The sequence below is a fragment of the Dipodomys spectabilis genome, unplaced genomic scaffold, assembly GCF_019054845.1.
Source record: "Dipodomys spectabilis isolate Male_0828 unplaced genomic scaffold, ASM1905484v1 ptg000621l, whole genome shotgun sequence".
Lineage (NCBI taxonomy): Eukaryota > Metazoa > Chordata > Mammalia > Rodentia > Heteromyidae > Dipodomys > Dipodomys spectabilis.
The window spans coordinates 1,196,177-1,216,829 of record NW_024871298.1 but is presented as its reverse complement, the minus strand read 5'-3'; the positions used below and the strand labels follow the sequence as shown (position 1 = coordinate 1,216,829).

Here is a 20,653-nt window from a genome sequence, read left to right as displayed (position 1 = left end):
CATTACGTTTCTGCTTTCTTCCAAATACAAAGGCTCTAAGGGACTCTGAATAGTAGATCACAGCTAGAGTGGTCTTGGGCAATGGGGACACCAAGATCCCCATGTCTCCATGTAACCTGTCATGGGCTGTGAGGCCAGAAGTGGGCAACCTTATTTCCTGTTCCCCTGCTCTGCCCCCTCCCGCCCCCCCCCACCCCCCACCATGAAGTTACTGAATCTTGAGGCCAGAAGGAGTTAATGAAGTACCAATCTGGCTTACTCATATCCGTATGGATTAACGATTAAGAGTAAAAATTTAAAACCCGAAGGTTGGAAACTAGACAACGCTCACACCTCTCGAGCCTCAACTTCCTCCTCCATGAAAAGGGTTTGCAGCAACCCTCTGAGCTTTGGCGAGGGCTCAATGTTGGTAAGTAGTACACAGCCATCTGTAATAAGGTTCCCCTGGAAAGCTCAGCGAAGGGTGTTAACACATATTTAAAGGTAGTTTTCAAAGTTCTACTGCTGGTTGTGACCAGCCCCTTGATGAGAGATGAAACGAGTAATTTTTTTCAAATGATGAGATCAAGGCTTCGAGGGGCCTGTAACTCTCAAGAGTTCCCCAGCTTTATGAATGACAGGGCTCAGGTCTGATTTGGATGCTTCTTGAAGTCTTCTATTGACATGCTTTCGGAATATATCATCCGAGTCACTGTTTGTAGTGGCATGAGTGCTTAGACCAAGTGCTTCCTATTCTTGCTCAGTTCATCTAGCCAATGGTGAACCTGGTAAGAGAACAGTTCAGGGGAGGGATAATCAATCATGGTGGTCAGCAAGCAGATGTAGCCCGTGCCCACCAGAGGGTAGGTACATCAGTGCCATTAAAAGGCTGGTCTTGGCCCTTGAGTTCTGCCATATTCTTACCTCTGACTTCCATTTCTTTTTATTATTTTATTTTGTCAGTCATGGTGCTTAAACTCTGGGCCTGGGCTCTGTTCCATTTCTTTTTAGTTTGCTACCTTGTCCCCTGAGTCAGATGAATGGCTGGGAAATGAGCTGTTTGAGGACAGCTCTCCCTGTCCTCTGGATGTGGCTGCCTCTCATTCCCTAGCAGAGCATGCTCCTGTGATTCACACAGGATGAGAGGAGAAGGTGCTCTCTGGGAACTGAGACCTGTTCAGATATCATCTGATGGGGGAGGCGGGGCAGGGCACAGTCAACCAATGTGTCTTTTTCAGGTCAACGCCATAATGCGCAGTCAAGTGGTGATACTAAGCCTTGTCCTGTTTCTGACAGGTAAGTGAGCAGGTGGACTTGGGAGGCGTTGTTAGAGATGGTGAGGGAAGACAGATATTCTTTGGGCTTTGTTGGATGGGTTGTGGGTTAACTAGTGAGCAAAGAACCAGGATGAAATCTTGCTCAGAAGATATTGTTTAACTGCCATGAAGGTTAAGTCAGGACTGTATGTTTGGGAGGAGTGTATGCATAGATAAGAAATAGGATCTGTGAGCCCAGCACGTGTAGCTCACGCCTATAATCCTAGCTACTCAGGAGACAGAGATCTGAGGATCGTGGTTCAAAGCCAGCCCGGGCAGGAAAGTCCTTGAGGCTCTTCTCTCCAATGAACCACCAGAAAACTGGAAGTGGAGCTGTGGCTCAGTGTGGTAGAGCGCTAGCTTTGAGTGAAACATCTTAGGGACAATGCCCAAGCCCTGAGTTCAAGCCCCACAACCCACCAAAAAAAGGTAACTGTGTAACTGTGGGTGGGGAGAGGAGACATGATGAGGAGAGGTAGAGGAGAAGCCTTCCTTTCATTGCCTTCCTGTGTGCCTTTTACTTGGTCTGAGGCTGCAAGTATGGCTCAGTGGTAGAGCACTGCCTTATTTGTTCAAAGCCCCAAGTTCAATCCCCAGTACCGAAAGAAAAAGAAGAAAAAATTACCCGATTTAAAATATTTTCCAAGTGACATTGGCTTTAGTTGTTTTTTTTTTTTTTTTTAAGACTTTACTATTTAGAGTAATTTTAGATTCATATCCAAATTGGGTGATTTAAAATAATTTAAATCAAGGCATTCTATGAGATAGGGAAAGTAATTGAGTAAGCATCTCCTAAATTAAAAAAAGCAAACAACAAAAACTATGGGGCTGGGAAGGTGGCTCAGTGGTAGAGCGCTTGCCTTGCATGCCTGAGGCCCTGGGTTCGATTCCTCAGCACCACATAAGCAAAAAGAAAAAAGCCGGACGTGGCGCTATGGCTCAAGTGGTAGGGCGCTAGCCTTGAACTAAAGAGCTGAGGGACAGCGCCCAGGCCCAGAGTTCAGGCCCCACAACAGGACCTCCCCCCCCAAAAAAAATAAATAAATAAAAAACTAATCTGGAGGGTGGGCTTGGAGGAGAAAGTAAATTTTTATTATATAAATTGATAACATAATTATAATAGCATATGTTTGGGACCTAAACATGATCCTGGAAAAAAATCAAATGATGAGAATTCCAGTGATAAATTTATTTTTTATTTATTTTTTTGGTCCGGTCATGGGGTCTGAACTCTGGGCCTGGGCACTGTCCCTCAGCTCTTCAGCTCAAGGCGAGCGCTCTACCACTTGAGCCACAGCGCCACTTCCGGCTTTTTTCTTTTTGCTTATGTGGTGCTGAGGAATCGAACCCAAGCCTCAGGCATGCAAGGCAAGCGCTCTACCACTGAGCCACCTTCCCAGCCCGAGAAATTTATTTTTTGACCTACAATGAGTATTTTCCCCCTCAGAGAACTTCACAAATTCACAACCTAGTCCTACAGAAGATTAGTGAATTTAAGATTTTCTCTCTTCTTCCCCCTTCTTTCTCCCTGCCTTTCTTCCTTCCTCCCTCCCTTCCTTTCTTTCTTCCTGGGACTTAGGAGGCAGAGGCCTGAAGAGCATGAGATTGAAGCAAGTGTGGGGGCTGCATATAGAAACTCTTTCTAAAAAAAACACTTTGAAATTTAAATACAATATAATTGATTTATTATTATTATTAGTGTGTGTGTGTGTGTGTGTGTGTGTGTGTGTGTGTGTCCTGGAACTTGAACTCAGGGCCTGTGCTCTGTCCTAGAGTTCTTTTTTATTTATTTATTTATTTTTATTGTGGTCCTTGAGTTCTTTTTGCTCAAGACTAGCATTGTACCACTTAAGCTACAGCTCCATTTCCATTGTTTTTTTTTTTTGTTTGTTTGTTTTTATTTTTTCAGTTGTTTGCTAGAGATAAAGTCTTATGGACTTTCCTGCTCAGGCTGGAAATTGCACTCTGTCCTCAGAGCTCAACCTTCTGAGTAGCTAGGATTATAGGCATGAGCCACTGGCCTATAAAAAATGTCTTTCAGTTGATATAGTGACTGAATCTCTGAGAGAGGACTGGGCTCAGGAGGAGGAGGAGGACTTAAAAGCTACACCCGTGTGTCAGCAGCAATCAGACACTGAGCAGAACGTAGTGTTACTTCAGTGTCATGGCAAATCCATTGGGAAACCATTTGGGCACAGTCACCAAAAGACCAGAATATTCCTGCTTTTTATCCTGATAGCCTAGCAAGCACAAGGCCTGGAGTTCAAACCTTAGAATTATGAGAAAAACAATGTGTAGGAAGATTTTATGGCATTATTTACAAAAATGGTAAAAATGAGTAACAGGCCAGTTGTGGTAATCCTAGCGCTTTCAGAATGCTGAGGGAGAAGGATCGTGAGTTTGAGACCAGCCACATAGTGAGTCCCAAAGCCAACCTTAGGCTTCATAATGAGATACTCTCTCTCAAGCAACAAAGAAGAAAGGAGGGAAGGAGGGAAGGAAGGAAAGAAGGAAGGAGGGAAGGAAGGAAGGAAGGAAGGAAGGAAGGAAGGAAGGAAGGAAGGAAGGAAGGAAGGAAGGAAGGAAGGGATAAACAGAAAGGAAGGAAGGGAAGGAATGAAGGAGTAAAGAAACACAGCATGGATATTGTAGTCATTATGCTAATAGAGAATGTGTTGCTTGAAAAAAATGTTCATAGTACTAAAAATTTTAAATTCCAGAGATTAAATAAGAAGACCCAATGTGGTAAAAACAGCCTTTTAGGAAACGATTGAAGCTTTTTTGGGGGGTGTTTCTCCTCTTTTTTTTTTTCCCTCAGATGCCGTGGTTCCTTCCACCTCCCAAGTGAATGGGATGGTGCATCAGTCGGTGACCCTGCCCTGCACATACTCAGTGACCGGGGGAGTGACGAGCATGTGCTGGGGCCGAGGGGCTTGTCCTAGGTCCTCATGCACAGATGCTCTTATCTGGACCAACGGGTACAGCGTCACCTACCGGCGGCAGTCGCGTTACCAGTTGAAGGGACAGCTTGCACAAGGGAACGTGTCTTTGACCATAGAGGATGTCACGGAGGCTGACAGTGGCCTGTACTGTTGCCGCGTGGAGATTCCAGGCTGGTTCAATGATCAGAAAATCACCTTGTCCCTCGAAGTTAGCCCAGGTAATCTTTTTTTTAAATTTAATTTAATTTTATTTTATTTGAGAGCATACTGTACAGAGGGGTTACAATTACATGGGCAGGATAATGCATACATTTCTTACCAAGCATTGCAGCCTCCTCCTTTGTTTACCCTTCACATCCCTTCCCAGCCTCCCCCCCCCCCCACCCCCTGCCCACACTGACATTGTAAAGCTCGTTTTTGACATGACATTTTGTACTTCTCATTGTTGCAACAGGTCCACCTGAATCCTTAAACGACTTGTTTGTCCCCATCTCCTCCACAAGTTATACTGACATCAAATATAGTGAAAGCAGGGGTTATACTGTGGGGGAGGGACATACAAAGCAACAAAGAAATAATCTTATAAATGCGTTAGAAACACATGCATGAAAGAAAAAAAAACATTAAAATACATATTTAAGGGATCGTATTCCTAACATCACATTATCTGACTTTTTCCGCTTGACTCATACATATACTAGATATTGCATATAAGGGAAACCATGGGACCTATGTTTCTTTGGGCCTGGCTTACTTCACTTAATATAATTTTTTCCAAGCCTTTCCATTTCCTAACAAATGGGGCAATGTCATTCTTTCTGATGGAGGCATAGAATTCCATTGTGTATATATACCACATTTTCTTGATCCATTCATCTACTGAGGGGCATCTGGGTTGGTTCCATATCTTAGCTATGGTAAATAATGCTGCAATAAACATAGCTGTGCTGGTAGCTTTAGTGTGGTCTTGTTTGTAAACATTTGGGTAAATGCCCAAAGTGGGATTGCTGGGTCATAGGGGAGTTCTATGTGTAGTCTTTTGAGGAACCTCCATACTGCTTTCCAAAGTGGTTGAACAAGTTTACATTCCCACCAACAATGAAGTAAGGTTCCTTTCTGTCCACATCCCCTCCAGGATCTGTTGTTGTTAGAGTTCTTGATTTTTGCTTTTCTAACTGGAGGGAGGTGATATCTCAATGTTGTTTTGATTTGCATATCTTTTATGGCTAGGGATGTTGAACATTTTTTCATGTGTCTATTGGCCATCCTTCTTTCTTCTTCAGAGAAGTTTCTCTTTAAGTCTTTCGCCCACTTATTTATTGGGCAGTTGTTTCTTTGAGGATTTGTTGTTGGGGGGTTTAATTTTTTGAGTTCCAAGTATATTTTAGATATGAGACCCTTGTCCGTTGTATGGCTAGTAAAGATCTTCTCCCAATCCGTGGGCTTTCTATTGATCTTGCTAGCTATGTCATTTGCCCTGCAGAGCTCTGCAACTTTATGCAATCCCATTTGTCCAACTTTTCTTTGATTTGTTGTGTTTCCGGGTCTCTATTCAGAAAATTTCGGCCTGAGCCAAGGAGACCTAGGGTTTCTCCTATTCCATCCTGTAATGTTTTCAGAGTGTCTGCTTTGAGTTCAAGGTCTTTGATCCATTTGGAGTTGATTCTGGTGCAGGGTGATATATAAGGATCTAGCTTTAGTTTCTACATGTAGTTAACCAATTTTGCCAGCACCATTTACTGAAGAGGCTGTCTTTCTTCCATTCTATTGTTTTAGCTCCCTTATCGAAGATTAGATGGCTATAGGTCTGTAGGTTCATTTCTGGGTTTTCAATTCTATTCCATTGGTCCTGAGGTCTGTTCTTATGCCAATACCACGCTGTTTTGATTACTATGGCTTTATAGTAGAGTTTGAAATTTGGTATTGATATTCCTCCAGCAGTGTTCTTTCCGCTGAGGAGCGTTTTTGCTATTCGGGGTCTTTTATTTTTCCATATGAATTTTTGGATTGCCTCTTCTATTTCCTTGAAGAATGAGGGTGGAATTTTGATAGGTATTGCTTTGAATTTGTAGATAGCCTTGGGAAGTATTGCCATTTTCATGATGTTAATCTTTCCAGTCCAGGAACATGGGAGGTTTTGCCATTTTTTAAGTTCTGTGTTGATTAGCCCTGGTAATCTTATCTTATGTCCTTTGACTGTCCCATCCCTGAGAACTACTTTTCAGTTTGGTAATACTGTTCTCTTTTTCTGTTTTGGAAATAGGAAAGTGTTCCCGGGGGCCCCCCCCCCCCTCCTGTTTTTCTATAAATACTTGCTTTTAGGAACAGAACTTTTATTCAGATGTAGATGAAGTTGTAAGGTCAACCTTGATTTAAGGTCAGGGGCTGGAAACATTTCCACGATGGGTGCTTCTAGACAGACTTGTTGGTCCGTGAGTTACCGTCCACTGTTCAGTAGTGAAGTGTGGATTTAGCTTTATCAAGCTGAATTTACTTAACTGAAAGAACTCTCCCTTTTCTCCAGAGATGATATCTTATAACCTAGCTGGGGAACTGTTTTTCTGCTGAGGGCTTGGATATTGATAATATCATTTGAGGAAGGCCTAGATTTATTGAGTTTCCAGTCCTGCTTACTTTGCCTTAGCTTAGTTTAGCAGATCTTATCCAGCCCTGGGGCTTTTTACAGTCCTGGCTTTACGGAAGAATGTGAAGAATGGGGAACTGTCCCTTCTTAACAGTTTACGACTGTACTGGTATGTAGTAGAAAATGCCAAGGATTGTGAGATGACCATACCTAGCCTTCCCAGTTCCCCTGAACTTTATCTTTTTATTTTTGATTGGTCACGGGGGCTGGAACTTGGGGCTGTCCCTGTCCCCTAGCTCTTTTTGCTCAAGGCTAGCACTCTATCACTTTGAGCCACAGCACCACTTCTGGTTTTCTGGTGTCCAAGTGGAGATTAGAGTCTGATGAACTTCCCTGCCTGGGCTGGTTTTGAACGAGAATACTCAGATCTCAGCCTTCTGAGTAGCTAGGATCTGCCCCTGGCACCCTAGTTGTTGACTCTAATGCATAGCCAGAGGCTTGAGCAAAAGCCAAAGCTCTCCCTCCACAGTTTAAAATCAATCTGACCTAGTGAAAAAAAGCAAGCATGCCAAACTGTCTGGTCAGAAGATCATAATGGGAACAAAAGACAGAAGTCAACTGCTCTTACTTGGGGCTAAGATAGCTGTATATATGTACATACATACATATAAATCATATATATGAGTGGTGTCAACAGCTGGTTGGTGCTTGGTTCATTCTTTTGTTGACTGCTTTGTTTGGTAACAGGAAATCAGTTCTGGCTTGGTCTGACCTTGGATATTTGTGTACCTCTGAGACTTTTGTCTGGATTCCAATAGTGCTTCTTATTCTGTCAATTTGTGCATTACAGATTGAGGAAGCCTAATCCCATTGCCATGGATACTACAAGTGGGAAATTCTACACTATCAAACTTTGCTTCATGCACAAGCTGATTAAAACTGCCACTTGAACTTAACATAACCTTACTTTAGACTATGTATATTCACTGTACATACATGAAAAATAAATGCATTTCATGTTGAGACTTGAGCCCTATTCACAAAATATATCTGTTATTTGCATGCAGATATTCCAAAATGAAACATATATTCAATTGTGAGCCCCTTCTGATCCCAAGCACTACAGCTAAGGGATGCTCAGCTTGCATCTTTTCAGTGAGAAGAAACATGAAAAGGCCAGTGAATGTGTAAATCCTTTGTGCCTGGGATCCAGCTAGCATAAGGCAGGAATTGCTCGTGGTAGGATGTAGGCACCTTGGGACTGTCTCCAGGGAACGCTGGTGAACATCCTGGACTTGAGAACTACTGTTCATATCACCAAGAGGACAAAGATGGCCCCAGCCTCTCCGTAACTTCCCTGCTCACAAAGATGTATGTGGAGTGATCTGAATCCAATACTCATGACTGATCTTTAAAAAAAAAAATCCTTCAATGCACATATGAAACCTGTCCTCACCTCCCAAATACTCCATCCATCTCCATCCTCCCCCATCCGATTCTAGTTGGCCAGTGACAAAAGTGATGGAGTTCAGAAAATTCTGCCTGGACGACAGCCTCTGATTGGTGTGCTGGGGTTCAAGACCAGAACGAGGCTCTTGCTTTCTTGTTGTTGATTGGTCCTTGCTTTCCTGTTGATTTCTAGCTCCCACAATGGTCACAACTGTTGCAACATCAACCAGGGTCTCTACCACCACAACTCCGAAAACAACAACAACAACAACACATGCACAGACCAGGATATCTGCCACCACTGAGACTCCAACAACAACAGACACAGAGACCCACAAAACAGGTAAAACACATGTGTTTTTTTTGGAGCCCAGAGGCTTTCTAGTAAGAGGCTGTGGCGCATGCCAGGCACTGAAGGGCAGAAGTATACTCTAGGGGTTTTAATGTGTGCTTCATGAAGTCTGTAGCCTTCTTCCTCTCAGGTAGACATGTTTGAAGAGTAAGGTCATCCATCACCAGCCAAATCAGATTTCTCATAGGGATTCATTATTAGCCAGAAGTATCTAGACCTTGCCTAGTAAGGGTTTAAAGGCCAGTACTACACACACACACACACACACACACACACACACACACACACACACACACACACACACACACACACACACACACACACACGTGCGCGCGCACAATAAAATAAAAAGCGAAAGTAATAAGGGATATGTAAATGATCAGACTATATGATAAGCATGTATAGAAATGTCAGAATGAACTCCCCTTTGTACAATTAATACAGACTAGCAAATAAAGACAAATTAAGCAGTGTGAAATAATTCGGTATAGAGATACGATTATCTAGCACCTTCTTCTTTAAAGTATGTTTCCTCATACTACTGGAAACTGATTGCTTCCTAAGAAGAAATGAAAGTGCTGGAGGTGGGTTAGGTGGGTATCACCCCCCAGGAAACCTCCAGAAGGTACTGAGGAGTCAGTATTTCTGATTGAAGTTTTGTTCGCTGTTTCTATCGGGGGGGTATAGATTTCCCTATCCAAATGGAGCCTACTTCTTCCATCATTTCTACCCAAGAAGTGAATTCTCCTACTCCGACTTCTGCAGCAAGAACCCAACCTACCAAACTGCCGGAAGCCAAGACCCAGACCCCCAGCTCCCCACCGTCTTCCTGTTGCCCAACAGGTAACCCCATTCTCTTTGCTGACGTGTTGGGAGGATTCCGATCTTAACCCACGGACATTGTGGAGAGCACACACTTAACAGTGTGTGGTCACCCAAGTCCACTATTCACACGGACACATGTCTTCCCTCTTGACGTCCGTCTGTCTGTCTGTGAACTGAATTATCCCTCCGTGGGATGGTTTTGAGTGACAGGCCGCTGGGGAGGTGGATAGTCATGAGGGCAGAGTTCTCTAGATAAGATTCATTCCTCTATGGAAGAGACTAGAAACAGTACTGTAGCATTTTTCCTCTAATGGAAGCGCAGAGAAACTGCCATCTAGTGGCAGGGGGCTCTCTCCATGTATTCAGTCAGCCTCTGCTTTGGGCTAGGACTTCCCGCCTTTAGAATCTGACCAATAAGTTTCTTCTGTTGATTACGCAGTCAGTCGAAGGCATTTGGGGGGTGGCTAGCAGTCCGTGAAGGGCTAACACAGATGGCTTGAGGTCCACCAGCCCCAAAGAGCATGCTGCATGGAGATCCTCATGCTGTCTCCAGACAGTGTACCATGTTCAGACTCTGCACCGGTCCCCTCTCCTGTCTTTCCTTGATGGGCAAAGGTGACGCTGATGCGTGCCATCTTTCCCAGATGACTGCTTGATAAGCCATACTGATAGAAAACCGCTTGTCAAATCGTTTTGTGATTCAGGGCCTAGCTCCCGTGCCCTTGTGCCTGTGCCCCGTGCACAGGAGAGGCCCCGCGGGACTCGCCCTGTGTGTGAATCATACTATTTTGGAGTTGCTGTCTGTGGCTCGCTCCCTACCTCACTGCCTCTGTTTTGCCAGGCATTCCTGAAAACTGGCTAACTTCCCCTAGGCCTGCAGTGAGGGTCCCAGAGGGACCCTGGGTTTGAAAATGGAATCCTTCGCGTGCACTGTCCCCAGGCACAAAACCAAAGTGAAAACTGATAGGAGCACAAGAGGCTATCAGCAGGAGCAGCCTTGCCCTCACCCCGTCAGGGTGTGAGGAGAAAAACAAGAGTCGGAGACCCTCCTCCCAAAATGTCATGTCACCAAAACCTGCTCAGGGTGGATTGTTCCCTTACTGGGACAGACATGTGAGCAGCTGAGCCTCAGGATTTTTGTGACTGCTACTGTGTTGGCTGGGTCTCGGAGGCTGGTGGGCCAAGTCCTCGCTGAACTCTTCTGCCTTCAGTTGGTTAAAGCTGTGCAGAAGCCATGGACGGTTGAGTCTGGAAGGGGTCTGAGTTGTCAGCTGGCTGCCACCACCTGTGTGCACCGTGAAGCATTCCATGATCTCACTGAATACTTTGGAGCCATCTTTTTGGTCTTTGCTAGATTGGGGAGCTCCTGTCGTTTTGCTTTGGAGATACACAGCTCCACTTGCTGCCACCAGATACTAGCCGCTTACCTACGTACTTGTGAGCCTCCATTGATGATGAAAAGAAATGTTTGGGATGTGCATCCCGCAGTATTCTTCTTCCCCTTCCGCCATTAATAGTAATAACAATAGAGCTAATATTTTTCCAACACAGAATTAGGTGCTTTACATGCATTATGTAATTTAACTATTAAAAAATTAAAACTGCACACGCTGACAGTGTGCCTCGTTCAAGGTTACCTAGGAATGAATATGTATATATACTTATATGCATCTATATGCATTCAGATGCATATTCATCCAGACCTGTGTGTTTATGCAGCGACCCTTGAGTATCAGGGTCAGATTGCTAATGAATGTGGCCAGCATTGAATTCAAAATGCCCTTCAACATTTATCATTAGCACTTAGTAGTTGTACAAGGTGTGTGGGAGTGTTCATCGTGACATTTCCATCCATCTATACAGTGTCCCCTGGTCAAACTCACCTCCTCTGTCTCTCCTCCTCACCAACCCCTTAAACCAGTCTCAACAGGTTTCATTATTCTGTGAGCACACTTGTATACACAATACTTTGACTGTGTTCACCCTCACTCACCCCTCCCCCTGGTACCAACGCCAAAACAGAGCCTGTTTTACCTTGAATTTAAATCTCATCCGACTCAACGCCATGCTGTAGGTGGTGGTTCTAGCAGAGATACCTGTCATTGGACCAAACTGAAAGCATGCTCAACCATTCCTGTTTTTTTTCCTTCTTCCTCTCCTCCTTCCTCTCTTCTCATTTTCTTTTCCCTCCTCCTCCTTCTCCTTCTCTTCTTCTGAGAAAGATAGGAAAGTTTATTAGGAAGGAATACACTTTCAGTAGACTAACAGCGGGTCATCTCTTGGGAGAGAACAATAAGAATTTTTACTGGGGCACAAGTTCTTATTGAAGTGTCAGGGTCTCCGAGCATTGAGTTCTTCCCCAAGTTTGGCCCATGGTAGAGCCATTGTCCCCAGGGTAAGGGAGCCTTGCTGTCATACATTTGAGATGTCTTTTTTTTCTTTACTTAACCAGATGGAATTAAGGAGCTGGTTGTTAGGATGTAAAGTGTTTGTATATCAGTAGAAAGAGAATTGTGCATTTGACCTGTAGATGCCTAGAGAAAACAAAAGAATATATTCCGTTGCCAAATGGGAATTGTGAAAACACTTGAAAAATTAGAATGTTTAAATAAAAAGAAAATTCAAGTGTTCACAACTTTAAGATGAATGTTATATACTGTATAAAACTTTGAATGTTTATATGTTATATACTATATTAAACTTTAAGCTGAATATTTATGCTGCATAAACTCCTAATCCTTACACAGTAGAAGATGCAATGGTCTTATGGCTCATATTACAAGCATTTTCTAATGTACTTCTAGATTAGCGTCTAGGTAAATCATAAGAACTAAGTTCTACCTGATTTGCATATGATAGTAGGTTTTACTCACATTCTGAATGTAAAATCAATGTAAAGTCTATTCCAGATAGGGAGGTTCTGGTCTTTGAGTGTGCAGGTAGCCCTGCTTTGTTTGTTTGTTTGTTTCTCCCCCACTACCCCCTTGAACTCTGGCCTGGGTGCTGTCCCTAAGGTCCTTTTGCTCAAGGCTAGCACTCTACCACTGAGCTACAGTACAACTTCTGGCTTTTTCTGTGATTAATTGGAGATAAGAGTCTCACAGAGTTTCCTGCCCGGTTAGCTTTGAAAAGCGATTCTCAGATCTTTTTGTCCTGAGTAGCAAGGATTACAGGTGTGAGCCACCCGTGCCTGGCTAGCTCTGGGTTTTTATTAACCTGTTCATAAGTGAAATTTGGTTTCACCATGTGTTTACATGCATTTTTTTCTTTTCGTTTTCTTTCTTTTTTTCTTTTTCTTTTTGCAGGTCATGGGGCTTGAACTCTAGGCCTGCCCACTGTCCCTCAGCTCTTCAGCTCAAGGCTAGTGCTCTCCCACTTGAGCCACAACACCACTTCTGGTTTTCTAGTGGTTTATTGGAGATAAGAGTCTCACAGACTTTCTTGCCTGGGCTGGCTTTGAACTATGATCCTCAGATCTCAGCCTCCTGAGTAGCTAGGATTACAGGCGTGAGTCACCAGTGCCCAGCTGCATTCTTTATTTCTTAAAGGAAAAAAAAGTCCATTTTCAAAGAATCTGTAACAAAAGATTAAGAAATATAACTTCGGATAATTTGAATGCTAAATCCTTGGTATGACTCTTGGAAAGCCTATACTAGTTGAGCACATTATTATTGTATAGTATTTGATCATATTATTCAGCTTTCATTCATTACCAGAAGGCAAAGTAAATATATTTAGTGTCTGCATGAAAATTCAGTATTTTTGTGATTCTAATTAATTATACCTCTTGTTGAGCAGATGGAAATGACACCCCGACTCAGTCTTCAGATGGTGGCCTTTGGTATAATAATCAAACTGTAAGTACTTTACCAGCTAGATTCACTTGTAGGCTTTCCTGGAAGCAAGCTATATTTAAGATTAGCCCACAGATTGCATTTTTCTTCTTAAGTGAAGAACTTGAATCCTATAATATTATGATTTGAAAAGTTCATTTAGGTACACTAATTTGTTAGAGATATCTATTAAATGATACTTTGCAAAAGTACACACACACACACACACACACACACACACATTCTTACATACACAATACATCCTAGCTGTGCATTGGTAACTCATGCCTGTAATCTTAGCTACTAAAGAGGCTGAGATCCGAGGATTGCAATTTGAAGCCAGCCCAGGCAGAAAAACCTGTGAAACTGTTTTATCTTCAATGAATTACCAAAAAGCCAGGACTGGCGCTATGCCTCAAGTGGTAGAGTGCTATCCTTGAGCAAAAAAGCTCCAGGACAGCGCCCAGGCTCTGGGTTCAAGCCCCAAAGCTCTCATAAAAGACAAACAAGTAAAAAAGCAAACTTAATACTTGAGCACAGTCTTAGATCAAAACAACTTCAATATGAATCAGAGCTGTATTTTAATATCCTAAGACAGTATGTTTAAAGAAACAGTCAGTTGGTTTTTAAGACAATTTACATACATTATGTACAAACTCACTTTCAGCATCTAATTTGAATTTTGACAAAGGCAAGACACTCCTGTTAAGGCTACCCCAAGAAAAGCGGAAGATACTTCCTTAAATAAACTTTGAATTTCAAATGCTGGTTTCACAAGGTCATTACCATCTCAGACCATCCGGTCTTAGCCCCCTGCGCTAGACATCCCCAAGGGCTGATAAAGAGTTATGTCTCGGAGCAAGGTGCTCTGGGAAGCGTTTTCTGACTGGATTTGCTGTTGTCTCTTTGCAGCGGTCACCAGCACAACAGCAGTGGAGGGCCACCATGAGTGGACTCCTAACTGGATCTCTGATGTCTTCCTTCCTGTTGCTCACTTTGGCTGCCCTGGTTATGAAAAGTAAGTCATTTCCAGATTGTTCCTCGGGTTTCAGAACAAGGTTCTAAAGACAAACTGCCTGTGTTTAAGGAACCCTAGGTTGGCTTGTGATTTTGATTTCCCGTGACTGCCTTGTGTCCCCAAGTCCTCGGTTCTGCAGCATACCTGGTGGTATTCTCCAAATTCCACAACATGTGCTGGGACCTTTGCAGCATGGAGAGTGGTTCTTCTGACACATCATAAGTACACTGCTGTGTACTTACACTGCTACTCTTAATAGTTCTTTTTAGCTGGGCACATGACTAATGCCTGTAATCGTAGCTACTCAGGAGGCTGAGAGCAAGAAGCACCACAGTCCTAGGTCAGTCTGGATGAAAATGTTCACAAGACTCCATCTCAATGGAAGAAGCTGGGGGTGGTGGCACAAGTCTCTTATCCCAGCGAACATAAAATAGGAGAGGCTCATAAAATAGAGAGTTTCATAAAATAGGAGAGTCGTGATTCCAGTACGGGTCTGAGCCAAAAGGCAAAATCTTAGCTAAAAAACAATGTTCAAAATGGGGTGGAAGCCAGGGGCCGGTGGCTCACCCCTGTAATCCTAACTACTCAGGAGGCTGAAATCTGAGAATCACAGTTCAAAGCCAGCCCAGGCAGAAAAGTCTGTAAGACTCTGATCTCCAAATAACCACCAGAAAACCCAAAGTGGCGCTGTGGCTCCAGTGGTAGAGTGCTCACCTTGAGCTGAAGAGCTCAGGGACAGCGCCCAGGCCCTGCACTCAAGACCCACGACCAAAAAAAGAAAGAGGGGTGGAGGTGGGGGAGAGACAGGGAACAGGAGAGAGAGAGAGAGAGATCAACCTGTTCTTTATTTCCCAATTATTGGCCCCCTGAAGAGAAAATTTAAACTTATTTTTTTCATAAACTGAATTAAACAGTAAGAAACTAGCGTTTGCCAGATGGAATGGAGATCTTCAAGGCAACAAACCAGTGCAGTTCAGAAGAGCATGCATGCTCTCCCATCCTAAGGACCCACCCAGCAGCCCTGTGGGTGATGTTGCTGAAAGATCTACAACAATTGTTGAGCATCAGAAGCAGACAAAACAATGGGAGGGGAAACAATGCATGACCAAGACCAGAAAAGAAGTCTGGGAGGCTGTGTCATGCTGTGTGTCCCTTAGCTGCATGTGCGTGTGTGTGTGTGTGTGTGTGTGTGTGTGTGTGTGCATGCACATGTGTGCATCTATACATGTACATGTAAGTATGGTATTTCTGTCATCTCTTTATTAGAGAACCCTAATCATGGATTACAAGACACTGTGTATAAATAATAAGCCTGTTACTAACCTGCTTAATTGTCTGAGCAGAAAACAGTTGGGGAATTTCATTTCTCTCGTTACTTAGAACTTGGTTAGTCAAATGATTATTTAGAAATTGGGTAAACATGTCTTCCACAAACCCCCTTCTTTTTTTTTTTTTTTTGTCGGTCGTGGGACTTGAACTCTGGGCCTGGGCGCTGTCCCTCAGCTCTTCAGCTCAAGGCGAGCACTCTACCACTTGAGCGACAGCGCCACTTCCGGTTTTCTGGTGGTTTATTGGAGATAGGAGTCTCACGGTCTCTCCTGCCCGGGCTGGCTTTGAACCACGATCCTCAGATCTCAGCCTCCTGAGTAGCTAGGATTACAGGCGTGAGCCACCAGTGCCCGGCTCAAACCCCCTTCTTAACCCAAACATTTATTTCCCTCTTGAGTACAGTGACTACTTGGGATACAAAATTCCACTAGAGTATAAAAGGTTTTTGTGGGGTATTTTTTCTTAGTCCTGGGCTTGAATTCAGGACCTGGGCACTGTCCCTGAGCTTCTTTTTTTGCTCAAGGCTAGAGGTCTACCTTTTGAGCCACAGTGCCACATCTGGCCTTTTCTGTTTATGTGGTACTGAGGAATGGAACCCAGGGCTTCATGCATGGTAGGCAAGCACTCTACCACTAAGCCACATTCTCAGCCCAACATCTTTCATTTTTTAAAATGTAGGCTAATTGAACAATGATATCATCGCAAGTCATACCAAACCATTACTGAAAAAAAATGACAATGAGCAATAAAGTTTATTAGGGGTCTACAGACCCCAACAACAGGAGTGCAGGAAGAAATCATCTTAAAAGAAGGAGTCAATCATCCAAAGGAGTCAAGTAAAAATAAAAATAGCACCATTTGCTGCGTGCCAGTGGCTTATGCCTGCTAAATTAGCTACTCATGAGGCTGAGAACCAAGAATTGAGGTTTGAAGCCAGCCCAGGCAGGAAAGTCAATGAAACTTTTTATTTCTAATTAAAGACCAACAAGCCAGAAGTGGAGCTGCAGGTCAAGTGGTAGAGTGCCAACCTTTAGTGAAAAGTAAAAGACAGACATCAAGGGCCCCTCCCTTCCTAAAAGTAGTACAATTTGTTTTGGAGAGTCCTTGCTAGGCAGGGCTCTATCACTTGAGCCACACCTCCAGCTCGAAAATAACTGCACCTGATGGAAAGATATCACCAGTTGTTTGGCTGACTTGTTCCATCTTCTTTCCAACCCCTCCTTGCCTTCTTCCACCCAAGGATATTTCCACATGAGAAAGAGGAAGTCTGTAAGGTAAGCACGAAATGCTGTGTGGGTCTCAATTACTCTCTGTCTCCATCTTGGGTTCTGGAACCTTCATTTAGTGTGTCTGTGATCCTAGTTACTCAGGAGGCTGAGATCTGAGGATTGTGATTTGAAGCCAGACCAGGCAGGAAAGTCCATGAAACTCTTATCTCCAATAAACTACTCAGAAAAAGCTAGAAGTGGTGCTGTGGCTCAAGTGGTAGAGTGTTAGCCTTGGGCACAAGGAGGCTCAGGGACAGCACCCAGGCCCTGAGTTCAAGCCCAGGACTGGCAAACAAGAGCAGCAGCAACAACCACAAAATCGTAAAGACATTAAACATATGAGGCCATTTCCTTTCTGCCACCCTCATGTTAATGACTTGAGCTAATGACACCTGAGCTGAATTCACATAGGTAGGAATGACCCATGACCCATTTTAAGGGCCATACAGATGCTTTTTACCTTAAAAAAAAGTGTTATTATAGAGATGATATACAGAGGGGTTACAATTATACAAGTCAGGAAAGGGTACAGTATTTTTTTTTTGCCAGTACTAGGACTTGAACTCAGGGCCTGGGCACTGTCCCTGAGCTGCTTTTGTTCAAGGTTAGCACTCTATCACTTGAGACACAGCACCACTTCTAGCTTTTTCTGTTATGTGGTACTGAGGAATCAAACCCAGGACTTCATGCACGCTAGGCAAGCGCGCTACCATGAAGCTGCATTTCCAGCTTTCATTTCTTTTAGAACAGTGTACCCCTTCCCTTGCTCTCTCCCAATTTCCCCCTCCCATCCCTACTTTACAAGTTGTATAGTTCATTTCCAACATAGTGTCCAGTGAGTACCACTGCTGCATTCATTCATGCCGAGTCCCTCCATTTCTGTGCCCCCCCTTATACTCCCAAAGACTGATACACACACAAACAAGACCAAAAGAAAAGAAAAGAAAAACAGTCACAAAGAAAACACCTTGTTTCCATCCTGGAGTTCCTCTGGATAAATGCTATTCTGTATGATCACATAAGCCCTGCACCTTTCTATTCCTCTTTTAAGAGCGTCCTCCTTTGGTCTCACTGTGTGTGAATGGCTAGGCCCTGTATAATAGATTATGTTCTGGCATTTTAGATCTAGCTTCTGTATATGAGAGAAAACATGTGCCATTCTGTGATGGGCTTTTACCACCTGCAGCGGAGTGAATACTCAGGTTGCAAGCTTTTGACAATTGAGGAGTCCTGTGCACATGGCAGCCACAGTGAACTATCCCACGAGTTAAAATTAGTCTGCTCTCTTCTCTGACGTGTGCCTCCTGGCCTTGGACAAAATCCAGCCCTCAGTCCAAAGAAGTCCTACCAGGAGCTCCCCTAACTCACCTCCCACAGCAGCTAGGACACGGTCCCCAGAAGGCCAGCCGACCTCTCCATCCTCAGTTGCTAGCTTGGGTTGAAGTCAGGTAGCTGCTTTTGGATTCTCTCTCTGTAGGGACTAATCTGAGATTTTTTTCTTCAGTACTAGGGTTTGCAGCTTCATACTTGCTTCGCGGGTGCTCTACAATTTAACCATGCCTCCAGCCTGGCTCTTGCTGGTTATTTTGGAGATGGAGTCTTACAGACTTTTCTGCTCTATCTGGGTTCAAACTATGATCCTTTGGATCTCAGCTTCCTGAATAGCTATGATTACAGGCATGACCTACCATGCCTAGCTGTGATTTTTTTTTTTTAATGCTTCTTAGACTATCTGCTCTTCTCCTCTTCCTCCTTCCTTCCCTCCCCCTCCTCTTCCTCCTTCTCCTTCCTTTTCCCCCCTCTTCTTCCTTGTTGTCCTCCTCCCCTTCCTCCTCTTCCTCCTCTTCTTCCTCTTTCCTTCTTCCTTTCTCCTTCTCTTCCTTCTTGTTTTCTGCTGTTGTTGCTTCTACACTGGACCTTGAACTCTTGCTTGGCTTTTTCTCCTCACTACTGTGATTCTACCACTTGAGCTACATCTCCATTTCCAGCATTTTGTTGGTTACTTGGAGATAACATTCTCTCAAATTGGTCTGCCCTGGCTTCAAACCTTAATCCTCAGATCTCAGCCTCCTGAGTTTCTAGGATCATAGGTGTGAGCCACTAGCACCTGGCTGTGTCTTAAAACAGACTTTTGTAAAGCTTAATACTCAGAACCATACCTTTCAGAACTCCCTAAAGCTCTAGTCACTTTATAAGCTCCTAGAGTCCTATACCCAATATTGCCAAATCACATATAAAAGTGCTGCTCAAACCATGAATGGTGGCAACATGCCTTTAATTCCACCATTCAGGAGGTAGAGAGGCTGAGGATTACAAGTTTGAGATCAGCCTGGGCGCTGGAGTAAGACCCTGTCTGGAAAAAAAAACAAAAACAAAACAAGAATAAAACCAGAACTAAAGTGAGCAAACCAAAGCACTGCTCCTATGTGGAGAAGCGACTCACCTTTCCCTCGCATCTTCTACCCTCCCTTTCTGCAGTTTGGTGGCATTCAAAGCCCGTACCATTGGAGCCTTGCACAGTGCCACCGAAGGGAAACCCCAGGCAGAAGACAACATCTACATCATCGAGGATAATCCTTATGTCCTGGACTAAGGCCCGGCCATCCTCCAAGGGGTCTCTTGCTCATCACTCTAGAAGATAGCCACCAGGTACCACAGTGTCAACCAGCTAAACCCCGGACTGTCTTCTGCGTGGGTGACACTTCACCTCACTAATTGCCATGTGGATCTCTCAACGTCATTGTTAATAGCGTCCTCAGTTTTATACCAGAACAAACTCGACTCTTTCCAGTCATTGCAGCTCATTTTCTGGAACATGCAGACGTTAGGAATCTGTGCTTCCTTCAGACCCCACCATTCTCCTGCCCATCAAGGGACACACTCCTTAATTATATAGGAAAGAAATTTATATCTTGGCCACTAAAACTCAAAAAAAAGAGTAGGGGGAGGAATAGAACTTAAAAGCCAGAAAGAAATTTAATTTGAGATACTTTAGAAGCAGTTCAGGAGTCTTCTTTTGTTTTATATTCTAATTGCTGCCTTCCCCAAGGGTTTTACTGCATGGGGTTGCAGGTGTTTATTTCCCCCATGGAGAAATGGATGTGTTTTCTGGAACTGCAATGCATTGAGTGGTTGAGCCCTGATTAGGAAGAATGTTATAGCGCAGTGAGTTCACTCTGAGCATTGTATTAGATAGCATGCATGTGTTCTGGGTCCAGTCTCATCTGACCTGAACATTTACTGTGTTCAGATACAAGTGTTCTCTTTTTCTTAAGTCTGAAGCCGTGTGTAAAGCTGTAAGGAAAGCTTTAAAATGAAAGCCCAGGGCTAGGAATAGTGACTTAGTGGTAGAGTGCTTGCTTGCCTAGCATGCATGAAACCCTGGGTCCGATTCCTCAATACCACTTAACACCGAAAAAAACAGAAATGGTGCTGCCACTCAAGTGGTAGAGTGCTAGCCTTGAGCAAAACAAAACAAAACAAAAAAAAAAACAGCTCAGGGACAGGACCCAGGCCCTGAGTTCAAGCCCCAGAACTGGCCAAACAAACCAAAACCCCCAAAACAAAGAAAATGAAAGCCCAGGGGGGAGAAAATAATTCACTGTGTGGATCAGCCCCTGTGTGCCCTTTCTACTTCATTTGTGCCATGATACACGAACGTGGGCATTTTTGTACACAAGTGTGGGGCTAGCTATTCCAAGGGATGCCACGGCTTTGTAACTGAATCAATTTTTCACAATTTGGTTAATTTTTTTTGT

The 20,653-nt window shown here is 43.8% G+C and overlaps 1 protein-coding gene across 1 annotated transcript; it reads left to right on the top strand.

Moving 5' to 3' along the window:
* The first annotated feature begins 343 nt into the window (after positions 1 to 343).
* On the top strand, positions 344 to 20,307 carry Havcr1 (hepatitis A virus cellular receptor 1). The gene is made up of 9 exons (XM_042671415.1): positions 344 to 409; positions 1,218 to 1,275; positions 4,114 to 4,455; positions 8,464 to 8,613; positions 9,310 to 9,465; positions 13,246 to 13,304; positions 14,193 to 14,298; positions 16,868 to 16,901; positions 19,374 to 20,307. Exons 1-9 carry the CDS (start codon positions 359 to 361, stop codon positions 19,486 to 19,488), a joined length of 1,071 nt encoding a protein of 356 aa, XP_042527349.1. The 5' UTR covers positions 344 to 358; the 3' UTR covers positions 19,489 to 20,307.
* The last annotated feature ends 346 nt before the right edge of the window (positions 20,308 to 20,653 follow it).